This window comes from Nansenia antarctica (assembly GCF_963989245.1).
Source record: "Nansenia antarctica genome assembly, chromosome: 4".
Lineage (NCBI taxonomy): Eukaryota > Metazoa > Chordata > Actinopteri > Argentiniformes > Microstomatidae > Nansenia > Nansenia antarctica.
Window position 1 is genome coordinate 19,722,157 of NC_137689.1, and position 18,759 is coordinate 19,740,915.

At 43.5% G+C, this 18,759-nt stretch overlaps 2 protein-coding genes across 4 annotated transcripts; both read right to left on the bottom strand.

The window, feature by feature from the left end:
* Positions 1-310: 310 nt before the first annotated feature.
* Positions 311-11,121, bottom strand: fbxw11b (F-box and WD repeat domain containing 11b). Its single transcript, XM_080528623.1, has 13 exons — positions 11,068-11,121; positions 9,325-9,387; positions 8,456-8,675; positions 7,538-7,724; positions 7,249-7,339; positions 5,207-5,344; positions 5,009-5,127; positions 4,549-4,798; positions 2,764-2,882; positions 2,436-2,546; positions 2,097-2,175; positions 1,799-1,963; positions 311-1,323 (listed from the first exon to the last, which is right to left on the bottom strand). The coding sequence occupies exons 1-12, from the start codon at positions 11,104-11,106 to the stop codon at positions 1,802-1,804; spliced, it is 1,578 nt and encodes a 525-aa protein (XP_080384749.1). The 5' UTR covers positions 11,107-11,121; the 3' UTR covers positions 311-1,323; positions 1,799-1,801.
* Positions 11,122-11,641: 520 nt separating this feature from the next.
* etf1b (eukaryotic translation termination factor 1b) lies at positions 11,642-18,031 on the bottom strand. Of its 3 annotated transcripts, none has more exons than XM_080528698.1 (11): positions 17,882-18,031; positions 17,362-17,484; positions 16,146-16,321; positions 15,426-15,565; positions 15,024-15,162; positions 14,744-14,934; positions 14,512-14,641; positions 14,222-14,395; positions 13,723-13,787; positions 13,293-13,440; positions 11,642-13,091 (listed from the first exon to the last, which is right to left on the bottom strand). In XM_080528698.1, exons 2-11 carry the CDS (start codon positions 17,445-17,447, stop codon positions 13,009-13,011), a joined length of 1,332 nt encoding a protein of 443 aa, XP_080384824.1. In that variant the 5' UTR covers positions 17,448-17,484; positions 17,882-18,031; the 3' UTR covers positions 11,642-13,008. The 3 variants fall into 3 exon arrangements, with proteins under 3 accessions (XP_080384824.1, XP_080384822.1, XP_080384823.1); XM_080528696.1 differs by having other exon boundaries at positions 14,216-14,395; XM_080528697.1 differs by having other exon boundaries at positions 14,216-14,395; positions 17,362-17,480; positions 17,882-18,023.
* Between the last annotated feature and the right edge of the window lie 728 nt (positions 18,032-18,759).

Here is an 18,759-nt window from a genome sequence, read left to right on the forward strand (position 1 = left end):
TCTATGATAAATATCTCCCTTTCTGCTTCCCTATTTTGGACACGCACGCACTCACTCACTCACTCACATACTTCTTTAATAGACTGGCCATTTGAGGACTTAAGTGATGGTACTAGCATCATAGATAAATGTGGCACATAGAACAAGGAACAAACACACTGCTCATACAAGCTGGTTAACACTCCTTCACAGTCAAGTACTTTATTCTTAATAATAATAATAATAATAATGTTTTTTTTTCTTTAAAAAATCATTTCAATATACAACACCATTTTAGACGAGACAATTCTGTTTACAACTAATTTCAGCTCAGTTAGGGGTCATTCAGAACCTAGACAGGCAGACAGCAAGAGGGGGGGGGACAGAACAAGACAGAGGGAGAGAAAGTGAGGGGTAAGAAGGGGAAGGGAACCAGGGATGAGAGCAATAATTTGAGAGGGGTTTGGAGAGAGAATAAACTACAATTCTTAGTACGATGTAACAAAGAAAGCTAAATGAATTAAAAAGACCCAAATAAAAAAAGGAAATAAAAAGAAATTAAAAAAAGAAAAGAAAAGAAAATAGAAAAACAGATATAGGTCTGGGAGGGTTTTCCGGCTACAGTTTGATGAGTTCCAGATCATCAGCCGTTCTCACGCACACTATTGTCCCATCATTCATCCATGCAGTACAGTCTTCTGGGAAGAAATATACACTTCAGCTTTCTCTCTTCCACAAAGTCTCTCTCTTTTTTTTTTTTTCTTCCACCAAACAAAGAATGAGAAAAGAACAGGATTGATACAGAGTCCTTCGGCCCTGTGGGGGCCCGGCCTGGGGGGCATCTGTCACTCAGTCTGGTTGAGAAGGGTTGAGCCTCGGCCCTTCCTCCTTCCGTTCCTCCCAAAGGGGGCATTTCTGACAGAACGACTTGATCCCCCCTGTCTCCACCTCTTCTGCCTTCAGCTTATATTCCTTCATGACCATGTCTCTGCCTCTGCCTTAGGTGAGCAGAGTAAGGGGAGGTGGGGGCTTTAGAGTGGGACCAAAAGGACTCTGCTCTGTGTGTGTGTGTGTATGTGTGTGTATGTGTTTGTGTGTGTGTGTTTGTGTTTTTTGTGGGGTGGGGCAAAGGGCAGTGTGTTTGAGCACTGAAGATCAACTCAAAATGAACACCAGGAGGACAGAGATGAAGAGATGGTGCGAGGAGGAGGATGGAGGAGTGGGGAGAGGGGAGAATGGGTCCGTTCTTCGACCTGGCATCGACCTGTGACCCTGACACATTGACACAGAGACTTGGCCATCAGGACTGTCCCCGCACACACACCACATTCCAACGGGCCTGCCCTGAAGAGAGAGAGAGAGAGAGACCAATTTAGTATACTAGAATCTTGTGTATGTGTCAGTAAATGTGTGTATGGAACAGAGGGTGTATGTGTGTGGGCGCTATGACTGTTGGGAAACAGGCTTATCAGGCCAACCATTTGGAACTGCGTTTCACCACACCCAGTGAAGGTGAGTGATGAATGTTGGATGTGGCAAGAACTATCAAAACAATTAACATACAGGTTTGTATGACATGGAGATATTCATGCTTTTTATACTGCTGCAGACTAGGGGATAGATCAAAGGGTTAAAACACTACAACGGCTCTCCCTCTACTCAGTCCTTGGAATATGGACTGGCTCTGCTGCCTGATTATACCGAATAAAAGATTCCTTAAAAACACGTTTAGTAAGTTGTCACTGTGCTTTATTTTCTTACACACTACAGTGTAGGAGCATGGAGGAGATCCCTCCAGAGTGTGAGGGCATGCGTGTACCTGCTATCTGGAGATGTAGGTGTACGTCCGGGAGGGCGACCGGCCCTCTGTCTGTCCATTGGTTGACACGTTCAGGAAGTCCCAGATGAGGATGGTGTCATCATGAGAACTGCTGATGATCTGGAACTCGTCAAACTGTAGCCGGAAAACCCTCCCAGAGTGCTCCTGAAAGACAGCGCCCATCGTTAGCATCGGCATCTTCACCATTACCACCGATGTGGTCTCCTCTTTATATAAAAAAAAATTAAAAATGAAAAGAAAAAAAGACATCTGTTTTCACAACCCAGACTACACTCACCACTAGTGTGCGCAGACAGAGAGTGCTGGCAGGGGCGCGAGGGTCCAGGGCTGCTTGCAGGTCCCATACCTTGATTTTGCTACAAAGGAACAGCACAGGGTTACCATCTGGTGCGTCAACGACAACAAACACAGCTAACAGTGTTCGAGTCACATTATTGGATAAACTGAGGCTATATCTCTTACCATGGCCTAAAAAACCGAAACAATTAAAGGTCAGGGGATTAACAGTGGGTAAATGCAGGATTAATGGACCAAAATAAACACATTAACAGACCCCATTAGTAGTGAGGATCAGCTCAGACTAACGCCCGTCACAGAAGGATAAACCCACTCTTACCCATCATAGGCTCCGCTAACAATCCTTTTGTTGTCAAACCGGATGCAGCGGACTAACTCTTCATGTCCCTCCAGTACTCGCAAACACGCTCCACACTCAATGTCCCACAACCTAGAGGGGGAGAGAATGTGTTGAGAAAACAACCAATCATAATTCAAAACCCAATTGGTGGTAATTGATCAATGGTGATTTTTGCATATTTCACACCACATGTATACACAAACGCATTCACTCACACATACACACACACACACACACACACACACACACACACACACACACACACACACACACACACACACACACACACACACACACACACACTCACCGGATAGTGTTGTCAGAGGAGCCACTGACTACTAGCCTGTCCCGGTACTGCAGACAGGCAATTCCTCTCTTATGGCCGTTCAGCGTGCGCACAAACTCACACGTGCTGGTGCTCCACACCTGCAGGGGACACCATGAAAAACATGAGCAAAAACACCATGCAGACAGATCTACACGCTGTAGACAAGAGAAGAACATTTATATATAAATCAACCATTTTCAACAGCCTTTCCTTTTCTGAAACCCAGTCTTTCCTTCCCCCCCCCCCCCCCCCCCATCTACTACTAATCACTGTGGACTCGGCAACGCGGCGACTAAGATTAAGAGAACATCTTTGTGGGCCAGAGGAATACTCCAGTCACACTCACACAAGTATGTGTGTTTGAAGGAGTGATATTGTGCAGATGCATCAACACATGAATGTAAACACATGAGTAAAGACATACATAACAGATGTACTGTATGTAGGTCCACAATGACACACACACACACACACACACACACACACACGTCTGCCGTCCCTCCCTTATTACTTTGGGAATGTTTTCAGAGAGCTGGGGCGTAGAGTGCGGGAGACGGCTCGGTGCGGAATGCTTTGGCCCGCCTCCCAGGGCGATGGGTGGGCTAGCCAGGGTCTCTTTGTTCCTGGAATCCTGGCTGCCCACAAATCCACCGTCTGGAAGACAGGGGGGAGGCGCAGCGCCGGGGCCGAGGTGAGGAGACAGGCCAGCCAGCAGTTTGGCCCGAGGAGGAGTGACGCCAGCGGTGAACTCAAGAGTTCACGGCTTCCCACAGCAGGCCTTACTATCGGAGCAAAACTGCTCTATGCTGCTCTCTACTGGATGCTTCATATAACATCCCAAGTACCAAGGTGAGTGGGGGAGCTGGTCGTCTCCCAAGTCAGACCTGCTGCCTCCCACAAATGACATAGCTTGCGTCTATTCAGTTTCGGTGTACTTTTGATGGAAGAGGATGGACATGCAGACGCAGGAAGTCGGGCTGTCATTATTCCTCCGAACCTCTGATTACTCCATTCCTTCTGAACCCTGCCTCCACACGTGTGATTTGTCAGGAGAGGTCAGTTGTCAAAAAAGTGACTCATGCCTGGAGACTCGGGACATGGGAGACTGGGTCGCTTTGGAACTAGCCGTCTTTCATTTCACGGTTTTGGGAATGAATAATGAGAGGCAGCGATGGGGAAACAAAACCAGTTCCTCGTTTAAACAACTCTGGTTGTACGGAGTAGAGGAGGGCAGGGTCTCAGTTCCATGTCTGTCTACTGCTAACACCACACACACAGGCGCACACACACCCAGGGTTGGGTGGTATCCAATTTTTGACACCGTAAAACTGCCCCCCATATTTTACTGGGAAATGTCAAATCTGTACGGTATTACCGCAGGATTTAAAAATCACATTGTAGGGCCTTGAGGGAGCCGCCAATTTCAAATAATTAATTTGTGACAGTGGCTGGTGAAAGGTGGACCAAAGCCCTAGCTCCGGCCTTTCCGTGAACATGCTCCAACACTTTCCGCAAGCAGCGCCGGAAAATGCACCAAAACCCCCCCCAAAACAGATACTCTTACGCCGTTTATTATATATATGCACATATTGCGCAGCCAACACATTTTTATGACGGTATTTAAAACGGACACCGTTGCTATTTTTCTAATACGGTATTACCACCCAGCCCTGCCCTACCCTAACACACACACACACACACTTCTTGGCACGTAAGTCATAACTGAACCACCAAACATCTACTAAGCAATCCACAAAGACTTGCCTTGATGGTGCGGTCCCCGGACGCAGACACAATGTACTTGTCGTCAAAGTCCACTACGTTGACCGCCGCTCGGTGGCCCACCAGGACGCGGCGCAGACTGATGTCAGTGGGAGAGGCCATGTCCCACACGGCGATGGAGCGGTCCTTGGAGCACGTCACCATCAGACCGTTACAGAACCGCAAATGGAGGACCGCCTCGTTGTGATGGATCAGAGTGTTCAGCACCTCACCAGTGTTCACATCCCACACCCTGAGAGAGAGAGAGAGAGAGAGAGAGAGAGAGAGAAAGAGAGGAAGACAGAGAGAGAGACAGCCAGAGAGAGAGATACTCAATACCAGAAGAGAAACTCAATATAATAAAAAAAAAGAAAAACTGAAAAATACTCTCAATGGACGCTTAAAAGCTTCTGTTAGCACTGCTAAGTGACGTTGGTAGAGAGGAGGGAGGGGAGGTGCTGACCTGACGGTCGAGTCTGAGGAGCCGGTGACAATGACCCTCTCATCATACTGCAGACACAGCACTGATCCCGTGTGACCCGTGAGGATCTTCAGACACTCCAGAGACTGTTTATCCCAGATCTGCACACATACGAGAGGATGAGACACAAACACACAGACACATACACACACACGAACGCGCGCACGCACGCAAACTCACCTTGATTGAGTTGTCTCTGAGACCGCTGATGATTTTGTCATCGTCGTACTGCAGGCAGTAAACCCCCTTACTGTTTTCTGAGCGACACTGGATCCGCTGGAGATTGTGCCGACCACACCTCCAGTTGGCCTCGATGGTCTGCAGGAAGAGGGGGGAGATGGTTAATGTAGGCAATATCAGTGAGAGAACGAGGGGTGTAGGGAAGACTAGTGAGAGGAGGGAGGAGGAGCAGCGGGTACACCTGTAGGCGGATTCGGTGGTGGTGCCAGCTATTTGATTTACATGTGTGATCAATAACCTATTTACAGTTGAATGAGCTTGCCTGGCGGACATCCTGAAGAAATCAAGCCTTATCATTTGTCATTTCCTTTGCCATTGTAATGTATCTCACACCTACGTCCTATTGTTGGGAATGGTATTTAAGGAAAAGGACAGCAATGTCCTTTGAGTTATTCTCCCTTGTTATCCTTGACACACATTAAACGTATGTTTAAAACTTAGGTCATATGTACCTTACAAACTGTTAAATTGGTTATTTTGTTGATACTCTATTCTAGGCGTGTACAGAGATGTCATTATGTGTATCTGTTCAATCTACAAAATTATCTGTATCTGTATTCGGACAGAAGACCTGAAGTGGGCGTGGTTTATACCGTCACGTTTCATCTTTAAATTAATTATAATACAATTAATTGTCTTGGCATATAATTAATTATGAAATATATTTCCACATTCTCATACTGTACGGTTCACTGTTCGCTAGGTCAACGTGATTTACTACTTGCGATGCAAGAGTTTTGCATCGAGGCAGCATTCTTGAATACATTCTTCCTATGGGCATTTATTCTTATCCCGTCCTCTATCCTTGTGTGATTTTATTTCCAATTCTCCAGTTGGATGAACCCCGACGTGATCTTTTGCAGAGGTCCAACCATAGTTTGGGGCAGACACTCCTTCAGAAAACTGACACGATTCTTCATTCTTGTTATGGATATGAACAAAACTGAACTGTTTAGATTAAAGTTAATGATTATTTTAGTATGCATTGAATAACCTATAGACACATTGCTTTATGTATCAGTAATTATGTTATTATTTGTAAACGTGAAACAGATTCATTCCCTGGCAGGGATGGACACGCTCACCGACGCACACTCGATAGCCCAGATCCTCATTCATTTGCGTGAAAATGGATCCAGATTTAAATCTAGCGCAGAAAATGTTGGGTTGCATCACAAGATGTAGTGATATTCATACACCAAGTTTCAATCTTAGGAATAACCTGTAATGTTTGTGTAATGTTGTCTTAATTACGTTCTGATTACTATAAGCTTCGCTGCTTGGTGCGGTCATGGATTCATGCTTCTTGTCAGTGTAATGTGTCGTGTTTAGAATCTGTAAGATGGTACTAGCAGTTTAGTGTTGCCGCTCAGTATTTGTACAAGTGTGAGTTTACGTCCACGTGTGGTTATGTCTCACAAATTATTGGGAATGTTCCCTGCGCCGATGCTGGATAAGTGATTTTATTTCCAGTTGTTATAGACCGTGGCCTATCTGTCAGATGTAATTTGTCCAGCATTGCTGATTCTATCGTTTTCCTTTTATTTTGAGTTTCAAGTAGAGCTGGGCGATAAATCAATTTGATCAATTAATTCAAATTCATGGTTTAGGACAATGTTTAAAAATGAACATCGATTTTCACTTCAACTTGGGTAAATATGGTACAGATTAAAAATCATAAATCGAGTGTGGTGTGAAGAAAAAAACTGATTTTATCTTTAGGCCATATCGCCCAGCTCTAGATTCAAGTATTTTGTTATGATCGATCGTCTGTCACACAGGGATGAGCAAAACATTATCAATCACTATTAATCATGAAACATCTTTTGGAGTCAGGTATAACGTAAAGTTAACATGTGACCACTCGTATCTCTTCATGTCCATAACTGTCTGAAGTTGAACTTGGGAATACATGTGTGTCTTTATTCTTAACCCGTCCTCTATTCTTCAGTGTGATTTTATTTCCAATTATTTACACCCACCTCTATGTCCTGGATGATTTTGGGGTACAGGGAGCGATAATAGGAGTTTGGTGGGACTTCTGTGGTTCGATTCTTGAACAGATACTTTTCCCTGGGAGAAGAAACACATCCACTTTAACAAACAATATCAACCATCTCTCATAGGTAGAAACAGTGAGTGTGATTAGATGCCATCCATCATGTGGGTTCTTGAGAGCAAAGTGAGAGTCAGTGATCCTCAATTAAACAAGTGATAGGAATGAAACCCATTGGGCATTGTGGCACAGTGCTCCCATTCGGCACTACTCACCACTGGTGCCTCTCAGACAAGCCCTTCCAGAGTGGGTCTGTGCGGACCATGCGTTCAATGAGCTTCTTCCACAGCATGCCCTCTGAGATGACCCTCTGCCACTCCTTACACACCAGTTCTGCCGAGCACAGCGAGCGTGCGTCCAGGAACGACAGGATGTTCTCCGCTATGTGGTCCAAACCCTGAGCTGCAACGTCAAGGACACAGGATTGTAAATCCAACCTTTCCGTTTGATCACCAGTGAGCACAGTACGAAGTACAGTACAGGCCAAAAGTTTGGACACACCTTCTCATTCAATGCGTTTCCTTTATTTTCATGACTATTTGGTACATTGTAGATTCTCACTGAAGGCATCAAAACTATGAATGAACACATAGGAATTATGTATTTAACAATAAAGTGTGAAATAACTCTAAATATGTCTTATATTTTAGATTCCTCAAAGTAGCCACCCTTTGCTTTTTTGTTGTTAATAAAATATATAAGAATAATATTAAATATAATATGTGTTAATAATAATATGTTATTATATATATATAATATTATTATTATATATTTTATTAACAACAACAACAAATATATTTTATTAACAACAAAAAAAGCAAAGGGTGGCTACTTTGAGGAATCTAAAATATAAGACATATTTAGAGTTATTTCACACTTTTTTGTTAAGTACATCATTCCACATGTGTTCATTCATAGTTTTGATGCCTTCAGTGAGAATCAACAATGTAAATAGTCATGAAAATAAAGGAAACACATTGAATGAGAAGGTGTGTCCAAACTTTTGGCCTGTACTGTATGTGTGGGGATGAACTGTGTCTGGCCATCCAGACATGTAGTGGTGGATTTGGTATGTCGTAGGTTTGCTTCTTACAATCACACAAAGCCCTTTCAAACTGTGGTGTGTACAATACCTGGCAGTGCAGTGATGAAGTCCCTTTGGAGCATGGGTTTGAGGTAGGAGTTGATGTGGCCATGTTGGTAGTGGCACATGCGTGAGATCAGGTGTTCCACAAACTCCACCTGGTCAGCTTCAGACCACTGGTCAAACAGCTGGATGCAGACGTCCTTCTCCTTCTCGTAGTTCCCTTCCGACGGCCGCTTCCTCGAACCTGTCATCGGACCGTTAGTGATCTAACAGCAGAGAGGGAAAGATGGTCAAGAACACCTGAAATTTGGAATTATAAAACAGCTCTCCACAACAAATATGGTAGTCCACATATCAGGGAATTAGGAACACTAACACTATCTGGGAGAGACACAAAAGTTGCAGCGAAGAAATCCTTTCTAGATTGTTTTTTTTCCCCATTGCTGCAAGAGAAGTGTAAAACGGTTTTCGATAAAAAGACTTCTGCTAAATGACAAAAACGTAATGCTAATGTAGAAGCTTTTGACATTGAGGCCTAAAAATAAATAAATAAAATAAGTAGGCTAAGGTTGAAAACTGAATCCGAATCTCTATGTGAAATCTTCTTGGCAGATCAACAAACAATATATCTACATCCCACTGATAGTATATAAATTATCACCAGAATAGACAAGTCAGTGTATTGAATAACAAACAGAAATACATTGTGCTTTGGATTGGCTTTTCATTTTGCCAACTGTTGTTGTTGTTGATCTCTTACCAAAAAAAGACAAATGCGATTGTCTGGAATTCAACAACAGAACCACTTTAAAATGTGCTGTGTGAGAAGGATAACGACATAAAAGGAGAGAGAACCTCTTGGTGTGAAAATTCATTCAATTTCAGTGACTGGCTATTCAACTGTGGCTGGCTCACCTTGAACACTGTGGTTTTCTTTGATGAGAGGTCATCTGTCTGTGAATCCATGACTGAGGTGTTCTGATGGGACGAGGGAGAATCCATCAGTACATCAAAAGACACATCGGCTCATTTGTCAATAGAACACGGGCACAAAATGACACTTCCTGACCCAAACGACCCCACAACATCGAGTTTACTTTGAGGATCAAAGTACAATGTCAGGATAGAGGACTTCACATCCATAAACACCGTCAGTAAAGGTAAACAAATTGTTTGAGTGTGAATTGTTGGGGGGGTACATCAAATTGTATAACCACTGTCCTATGGCTAATAAGGAAAGACACAGACCATAATGTGCTCACCAGTTCCAGCATAAAACTAGTAGGACGCCTGTGAGTAAGACCATGTCCATTAAAGATAGACCTATATTGAGATATTAGGACCGGGCAGTGCAACAGTTGTTAGCTATACTTTGGAGTGGTCTCAGTGCCACCACCTTAATATAGGGCAGCCCATAGCAGGTGCAAGACACATCAAGCTGTGTGTAGCAGACTGGACTGGGGTACTCTCCCAAGAGTTGTGCCATTACTGTTCATGTATGCACAATACACATTAAGGAGCCATGGCATGATTGACCAAAGTCATGCACACTATTGTGTCTGTTAAGCCAGACTGTGTGAGACAGTGGACAAATAATACACGTTAGAACACATGCCACAAGGTGGGCCTGCTGGCTAGCTATGATTTGGAGGTTAGAGAAACAGGGGGAACAAAATTCATCAATCGAGAAGAATGATTGACAACCCCTGAGAACACTGGCAAGTACCGTTAGGCGTAAGTACATAGCGAACAGATCTAGCCCCAAATATCAACTTTAATACTTTAGTGACATCACCGCTAAATACACACTTCTTGCTAACATTTGAAGTATGAGTTATGTTTAGCGCAGCATAATATTAGCCTATTTCGTTTTCTCCAACATGATAACGAGCTTATTAGCCACAGCGATCGAGCTCGTTCCCCACTTCCTTCTACGCAGCTTGAAATCAGCCTTCACAGAAAAATCAACTCATCGCTCGGACATAACGCTTATGTGGGTGTCTCCTTTCATAGTTATCTTAGCGATTTCTTTCGGATCGACGCTGTCAGGGGGGGTAGTTAGCGGCTAGCCTCGACACCGGTTAGGGCTTGTATTCATCGGGATACTTTTTTGGAGTACACGGGTGGGATAGGTCGCCAGTTGTGTTGTACTAGCCGGAGAAATGGCGCAGCGGCGACGCAGTGAGTGAGATCGCACAGACCCGCTGTCCTGGCTGTAGCCTTTAGCTATGCTAAGCTAAGTATGACGGGACCACACCACGGCCCTTTCAGTCCCTCACTGCTAGTGACTCGTTTAGCGATCCGAACAGCAAATCTGGGGGGACCTCTACCCCCCTGGCATTGATGACACGAAAACGTTCTGGAATCATTTCCGAACAAAGCATCCAATGGGGTGTTGGAGCGATCGCAACCACGCGCCGTGGGGGCAATGTTAGCTCGCTAACTATATCATGGACATTAAGGCCCTCTACCTTTAAGTTAGCTGGCTACGTTAAAGTTAGCTAGCGGCTAACTTAGCTAGCAGACCCTCCTTTTTTTCCCTGTCCCTTCTTTGCGATCGGTCTTTCGTTCGACCGACACGATCGCGATGATCGCATCCGCTGAATCCCTACATCGAGACCAGGGGACGTGGAGGTGTACATCGAATCCGACACTCACCATCAGCTCGATCGTTTTGTCCTCCATCTCCGGCTCCATATTGTTGTTCCGCGAAACTCGCTCTGCGAAAATGGAAACCCAACCCTGCGTCGGCGGTGGCGGCGGCCCGCAGCTGATGTGACGTCACGGAGGCACAACTGGGAGTGGGGTGGGTGTGGGGGAGGGGTACGTCTCTGCATAGACGCACTCGGTTGGTCAAGAGATGACAAAGAAGGTGTTGTTGTCATCCTCGTACTATTTCGTGGTTGGCTGTTTTCTGCTGCTAAGGCAAAGATGTTCGGTTTGGTGAGTTTTTGCTCAATGGATCTCGAGTACCTGGACCTGGAGCGAAATAACCATGTAGTGGCATCACCCAATCAAAATCAATTAATCAATTAATGGTTCAATCAATTAAAAATACATTGATGTCCAATTGCTGCATATTGTTTTGACATTGCCTCTGATCGTTAGTGTTTACTTAATGCCTCCAGTTATAGATAGAACAAACTCAATATATATATATACACAACAATTATACAAAATAAGCCACTACTGAGAAAAGTGTCCACACCTGATTTGCAAACAATGAGGGCATTTAATACATCTCATACAAAATTGTGATGGATGAAAAATAAAATGTACTGATTATAAAGAAAAACGTTAAAAATAGTATGGGGTTTGCTGTTGCACTTCCATCTTGGCTTAATATTCATACTGCCCCCCCCCCCCCCCCAAAAAAAAGAGCAATAAGGACAATGTCACTTCACATCTTTGATATGCTTCTGCTTTAACTCATATTCAGACTGACAAATGCAGAGGCTGAGCTGTTCTTGGGGGGGAGAAGAGCTGTGCGATCACAGGACACACTTGCATAAATCATATCAGTTATTCCAGTAGTAAATTCATACTCAAACATTTAGCTGGACTGGTTTTGACCGGTGAAGACTGAGCCGACACCTTCACGCCTACACACAAACCAGTAGTATGCTTGGAGGACACAAAGGCTTCCTAGCAACAAGCACACTCACTCTAAGATTGGTCAGTTTCTGTCACCAGGCAATCCAGAGAATCAATCAGTTAACATTGGACACATACGTCTCTGGGGAACATATGAAAGTATGCATGGTGCACAACACTGAGGGGATGGTTTATTATGCAGGAGTCTGATAGAGGCTACACTATCTTGACACAGATATACCTCTAACAATAGGGTACTGTGAGTGTGAGAGATGTGTATGCAAGGCAATAGGAAAGCAGAGGATTTAAACCTAAATCTTGGCTCAGAGAAATATGTTTATGGGTAGGGCAGGAAGGTGGTCCTCAAAATATAAGTTACTGTGGATGCAATTCAATTACAAGAGGGAATATGTCGGCAAAAAACACAATGCTGGAATAAGGAAAGGCAATGAGATGTAAGGCAGGCACAGGATGTAAGATAGTCAAGCAGTTCAAATTTAATTGTTCTTTCCTGCCCTCTACATAAATTTGATTTAACATCAATTTGATTTTAAAAATCAAAACAAAAATAATTCATCATTATCAAATTGTCATAAAATACAGCAGCAGGAACCAGTAAAAAAAAAAAAAAAAAAAAGAAACAAATGAGAAATGGTGGTGGAGGGGGGGGGACTTTGGGAGTGAAGTGGAGAAAAATATATTTGTTTAACCTATCAGTTTGGCCTGGATAGGGCCGAGCAGGCAGGAGGAACGTGGCCTTGATGTCAGTCACATTGAACACGTCATTTATGTAGAGTAAAGGACAGATCTCCATCCAGCCAGGAGATGGAGTCACTGCTCCAAGTCAGGGATACATTTGTATGGTATCACGTCTGTGTCTCTTGTTTGTACTGGGTCTCCTCGCTTCACCTAATTCGTTCCTTCCACCAGTCTCCCTTGTTGGCCGAGTGAGGGAAAGCCTTTCATTGGATTCATTTCTTTCTTCCTCATGTCAGTCTCGACTACCTAGTAGTCATCCAAATCAAATAACTCATCATCTTCCCCTTCATAGTCCATGCCCTGGAAATCCACTCTGTACCGCAAGACCCCTAAAAAATAAAGGCAGTCTGTGTCAGTCATTTTACAATGCTATTTTCCTGGGCCATTATAAATGTAGCATCTCCAGCAGCATTATATATTATTGTACAATTTATCACTCATCACTACACATCTTTTCTTGAAATATATTCACATGAATCCAAAATAGTAAAAGTCGACTGCCCAGGTATTCATGTATAATAAACACTTACCACCAATTCCACCAAAGCCTTTAACAAACTGGGACCCCTCTTGACTCTTGTCCGTGACTATCTCCAGGGTGGCTCCAAACTTTTTATAGTTGTTGGCAAACCACTCAAGCAATGGCATGCTCTCGATCAGCTCATGCTCTTGGCCAGTCTGTGGAAACAGACCCGTACCCAAATGAATAAAGTAGAGTTACCCCAGCACATGGAACATTTATGATTAATGACACTACTGACATTGTCATCAGTTTACAACATTGACATGTAACTTGATGTCATCCTTTGACACATTTCTACAAGCAACACAAAGGCACAAAAGCGGGAAACATCAGAAACCCACAATTGCAACAATTGACAACGTCCACTACACAATCTGGGTAGATTTTCTTCCTCCCTTCACTGTCAATGGTTTTGAAAATGATAACTTCTCACACACCTCTTTGTCTGTGAAGTGAGACTTGTCTTTCTCCTGCTCCGGTGTCAGATACAGAGTCTTCTCATCTGAACAAGTGGAGGAAGAAGAGGTTGAACAGAGCACACAGAAAGTAATAGAACAGGCATGTGAAGTCACTCAACTCAAAGTGGGGAAGAGGGAGAGGTGTGGGGTGTTTTGAGTTGTATTTTATTTACGTTTTACCCAAGATAACTGGGTGTGAAAGTAGTGGTCAATGCTCATCTGGTGAATGTGTGTGTCAGTACAGGCAGGGGACTATACAAGAAGGATTGGGTCATTCGTAGCCCTAGTTTTGGTTAGCTAATGTCCCAAAACAATTTCGTTTATTTTGTTCTCAAGCCCTGTGTCTGTCGATGGTTCTTATTGGCAAGTTTTACTTACTATGATCGATGTATAGTTGATTCACTTACTTAGATGTAAAAAGTTGTTGTAAGACTTAAATACAAAATGTAAAAACTCTGCTTGAGACACGTACCCGTACCGTTCTCCATTGCAAGTCCCTCTGCTCCATGGCATCGCAGGATGTATCGCATGGTATCTAGATTCTCATAGACAATGAGAATCTCAACAGCACCCATTTCAAGGGCTTTCAGCGTGTCTTCCACCCCAAAGCAGTACTTCCCTGTGTCCTGACTGATCTCATCAAAGTATCTTCCTAAGAGGAAAAGCAGGACATGGCTCTGGCTCACTATCAACATGACAACACAACAGATCGCAGAGAAAGAGGCTTGCAAATATTCATGACAGATTTTGACATTCATGAGCCAGTACCTATTAGTTTCTTCTCCTGAATGAATTTCACATTGGACAGCACTTCTGCAGACAGCTCAATGGCCTGGTTGAAACCATTCTCCCCACCGTATGAGATGTCAACCAGCTTCAGAACCTTTGCTTGTAACCTCTGCATGGACACACAAGACAGAAAATAATTAAGTCATTGGGGAGATCAGCTTTTCTACAATGCTCACAACAGGACAACCTGACAATGTTAAAAGGTACTGACCGGGTCAAACATGTCCGACTGGCTGAGCTCGGTCTTGAAGTCAGCTGAACCAGCCAGGACCATTCCTGCTACGTTGACCTTGTCGTTGGACACAAAGAGCTGGCACGCTGTCTCTGCCACCTTCCTCACATAGTTGTGTCTCTTCTCCATCCGCAAACGAGCGAAACGCAGAGCAGACTGACCTCCTCTGCCTGGGTGAAAGAGCAAATTTGTGAAGTGTGGCTGTGTCTGGTCAGGCCAGGTGTATTGCATAAGCAGCTGTACGTGCTGATTTATTTACCATGCTTTTTGGGTAGGTCCACTGTGAACTTATGCAGCACCTCTCTAGTGTTGCCCTGCAGAGTTCCGAAGAGGGCACCACTACCATCAATCACAATGAAACCGAACTTGCTGTCGTCAGAGAGCAAAGCTGTAAGAGCCTGGCGGAGAGATGCAAAAAGAGGAAAACATTTTTAGGTTTTTCTGAAAGGTAGATATATTATTAATACTTTAGACTAGACACCCTCCAGCTTGGACTGTCCTGCAAAAAAGCAGAGGGATCTCTGAGTTCAATAAAAGACCTGTTGGATTGGAATCTACGAGTACAGATGTCAGCAATGCAGTCCCCTATCCCACATTATCAAGCCATACACCAAACATTTTACCAACAATATGAGAAGGAGAAAGGTGCTCCTGCTCTTACCTCTGTATGGAACTTGTTGTCACAGAGGTACAGAGAGGTGTTGATGGGTTTAAATGGCTCAAAGTCAATATTGACTTTCTTCTCCTTGCCCTCATCAGTCACAATAGTGCCACAGTAGACAACCAAGCCGTTGGGAGGCACTACAGGGTAAAAGGGACAATCAGATTGACAAGTTAAATACTCAATCCAGTATCACTTCAAATACACTTCCCCTTGCCATTGATTCAGGGATAGAAGGTAGGGATGCACTGATACCACCGTTTCATTGCCGATACTGATCAGATAAAAGGTTATTTTGGGGAAATGTGGAATGCTACTGCCATCCCTCAACACTCGCCTTGCAAACTTTGCAACAAGCCGTTTTACTGGTGTAGATCTGCAATTCCAAACGGCAGACATGGTTGTTATTGTTACCGCACTCGCGGGTCATCTCAGTTGCCAATCGATGACGCAAGTTTTTACGACTGTTTGCATCATGACATCGGAAGCATTCCCTCTCTTTGATTCCCGATCCAGCATTTTAGGCCAATATCTTTCCGATACCAAGGATCGGTGCATCTCTAATAGGAAGCAACTAGACTATTACCTTGAATGGAAAAGTTAAATGGGTTTCGATTAACATTTTCTGGGAGGGGGACATCCCACATGAATTTCTTAGTTTCATAGTGTGCAGCAAAAGAAACCAGATCCTCAACTTAGCAAAAACACATTTACACACACCCTTATTGTACAGTTTGAGTCTCTGCTGTACAGAAGTGATGGCTCCAAGAACAGAGAGACGGTTGACTCTGCTTTTGATGTTGGATGCTGTTCCAAACTCATCTGCCAGCATCTTGGCCACTCTGGAGATCTGGTCTTTAGGAGGGATGATCAATGAGATCATACTCGTGCCATTTCTGAAAACAGATGCATTTGATTAACAAATAACAATCAAATGTGCATAACAGATGGCCCTGCCAATTCCCCAGACCTCTTCAATAAAAGCAAGTTACACTAAAACGTACATTTAAGCACACCATTTATCTAATTTATACATAGTTTCCATGATGCCAGGATCTCTTTGTCACAGCTTGACAAACCTGCCCTACTTGTACCCATGTCATGTTCTGTTTACCCAAACAAGCCAGGTGTGTCCTTTTCATCCAAATATAGCATCACATCTAGTATTAGAAGAACTTTCAGGACATATTGTCATATGAGGACTAAGTGGCCTACATATTTCAAAATATGTGCTTAAAACTATGACAAATGGCATTTTCCAAACAAATGTTAACTTGTTTCTGTCCCTAGATAGGGGACTGAAGGTCATATTGAGTTTGTAAACTTGAAAAATACATAAGTACAAAACCTGACAGTGCAGATATATCACCAATTTGGGAGAATAGTGTGTAGCTGCTATAGTATTGAGGATGTATGGGGTGGATACTGGGAAGTAGACAGACTGGCTTAATAGACATTTTGTTGGTGGATAGATGATGTATATGGATAGCTCATGCCAAATTAAGAGAAGTGGATGCAAATATGCTTAAAAACCAGCTTCACTCAGCAGCAGGTCTTTGTGCCACCCAAAGCATAGGCCTATGTGATGTGACAAGCCATTCATAGTATAATGGCTTACTGTAAAAGCTGTCATCCTTGCCAGGATTAAAATAACATGTTGCTTTAAATCACAAGTCAACATACATTAAATGACAGATCACGTCGTTGAGCAGGACTAACTTGGTGCTAGCTGGCTGGCACTGTGTGTGGATGATCAGCTAGAAATCTACTTTGATTGCCAGTAGGGAGGGCGCTAGCAAAGGCCTGCCCTACACAATATGGCACAGCCAACTAGCCAACTAGCTAGCTACATAGAAACCCTCCCGTGTATTACTCCGGTTAGCAGAAAACCAAGTAGGTTTCATGTCATCTCTCACGGCCTAACACACACGCTTACCCCCGAGCAGCTTCCAGACTTTTGATCAACTTCTTTATCTTCCATATCTCCACGTTCCTGTCCGCTGCGCTCGGGTCGTCCGCCATCTTTCCCCGTGTCTATTCAGGACCTGGAAGCAGCTAGCTGTTAGCACCGCCGGCACCAGGGAGAGATGGACAGCGATAAACGCGTTAACAACATTCACAACTTGCGCTAAACAAATAGCACCGAAGCTAGCTAGTTGTTAAGCTAACAATTTCCCCCCAAAAAACACCGGCAAAGATGATATATCGTTAACATTGTCAGTTAACAGTCCCAGCTGGTCTCGCCTAGCCAACCTGAAGTGGAGAGTTTCTCTACTGGGAGTCGAGGCTTTAAAGTCCCTCCCAGGCCTCGACACTCAAACCCTATCGAATAATGTCAAGACGAATTTGATTCTCGTCTCGTGACTCACACAACATGGCTAGATTAGCTAATGAAAATGCGTTTTGGGGGGGAAAAGTCAATTTCTACACGACAATGGTTGGGTAACCAGTCTTACTTGCTTAGGGACGTCCCGGCGGTCTTCTAAATGTCCAACTGTATCAAATGAAACTGACCGACTTTCTCGTCAGCCCGGGCAGAACGCAATGACACGGGCTTCTCTCGAGCCGGTTGGTTCTCGCTAGTCGCTAGCTACGCGTGGTGCGATTCGGCCTGACGGGCTCATGTTGGGGAGGTTGGAGAGCACTTCCTGGAAACAGCCACAGCGATGATTGGAAGCTTTTTCATTGGGCAAAATAACACGGGGGAGGCGGAGCTGAGAACAAAAATGCATTGTGGAACAAAACCCATGCCTTGATTCAAAATGCATGTAAAAAAATGTATAAAATACTGAACTCGTATTTTGAGAAAAACTGAATTGTATTTTGAGAACTGAGTTGTATTTTGAGTAAAACTGAATTGTATTTTGAGTAAAACTGAATTGTATTTTGAGAACTGAATTGTATTTTGAGTAAAACTGAATTGTATTTAGAGAAACTGAATTTGAAAACTGAATGAAAATAATAAAAACTGAATTGAATACAATTCAATCTGTCGAATACAATTCAGTTTGTGCTCAGATTCAATTCAATCTGTCGAATACAATTCAGTTTGTGCTCAGATTCAATTCAATCTGTCAAATACAATTCAGATCTGTGAAATACAATTCAATTTATGCTCATATTCAATTCAATCTGTCAAATACAATTCAATTTCTCATGGCACTAAAATAGCTCCATAATGTTTCACTTATTCTCATTGCAATGGTTGACTACTTTTTAAAAAAAGACAAATTTCTATAGTAGCATGTTGTTCATTCGTTTTAATTTCCTCATTTGTAATGACATCAATAATATACGAACTACAATGACAGCGAATGTGAAGAAACTATGATTC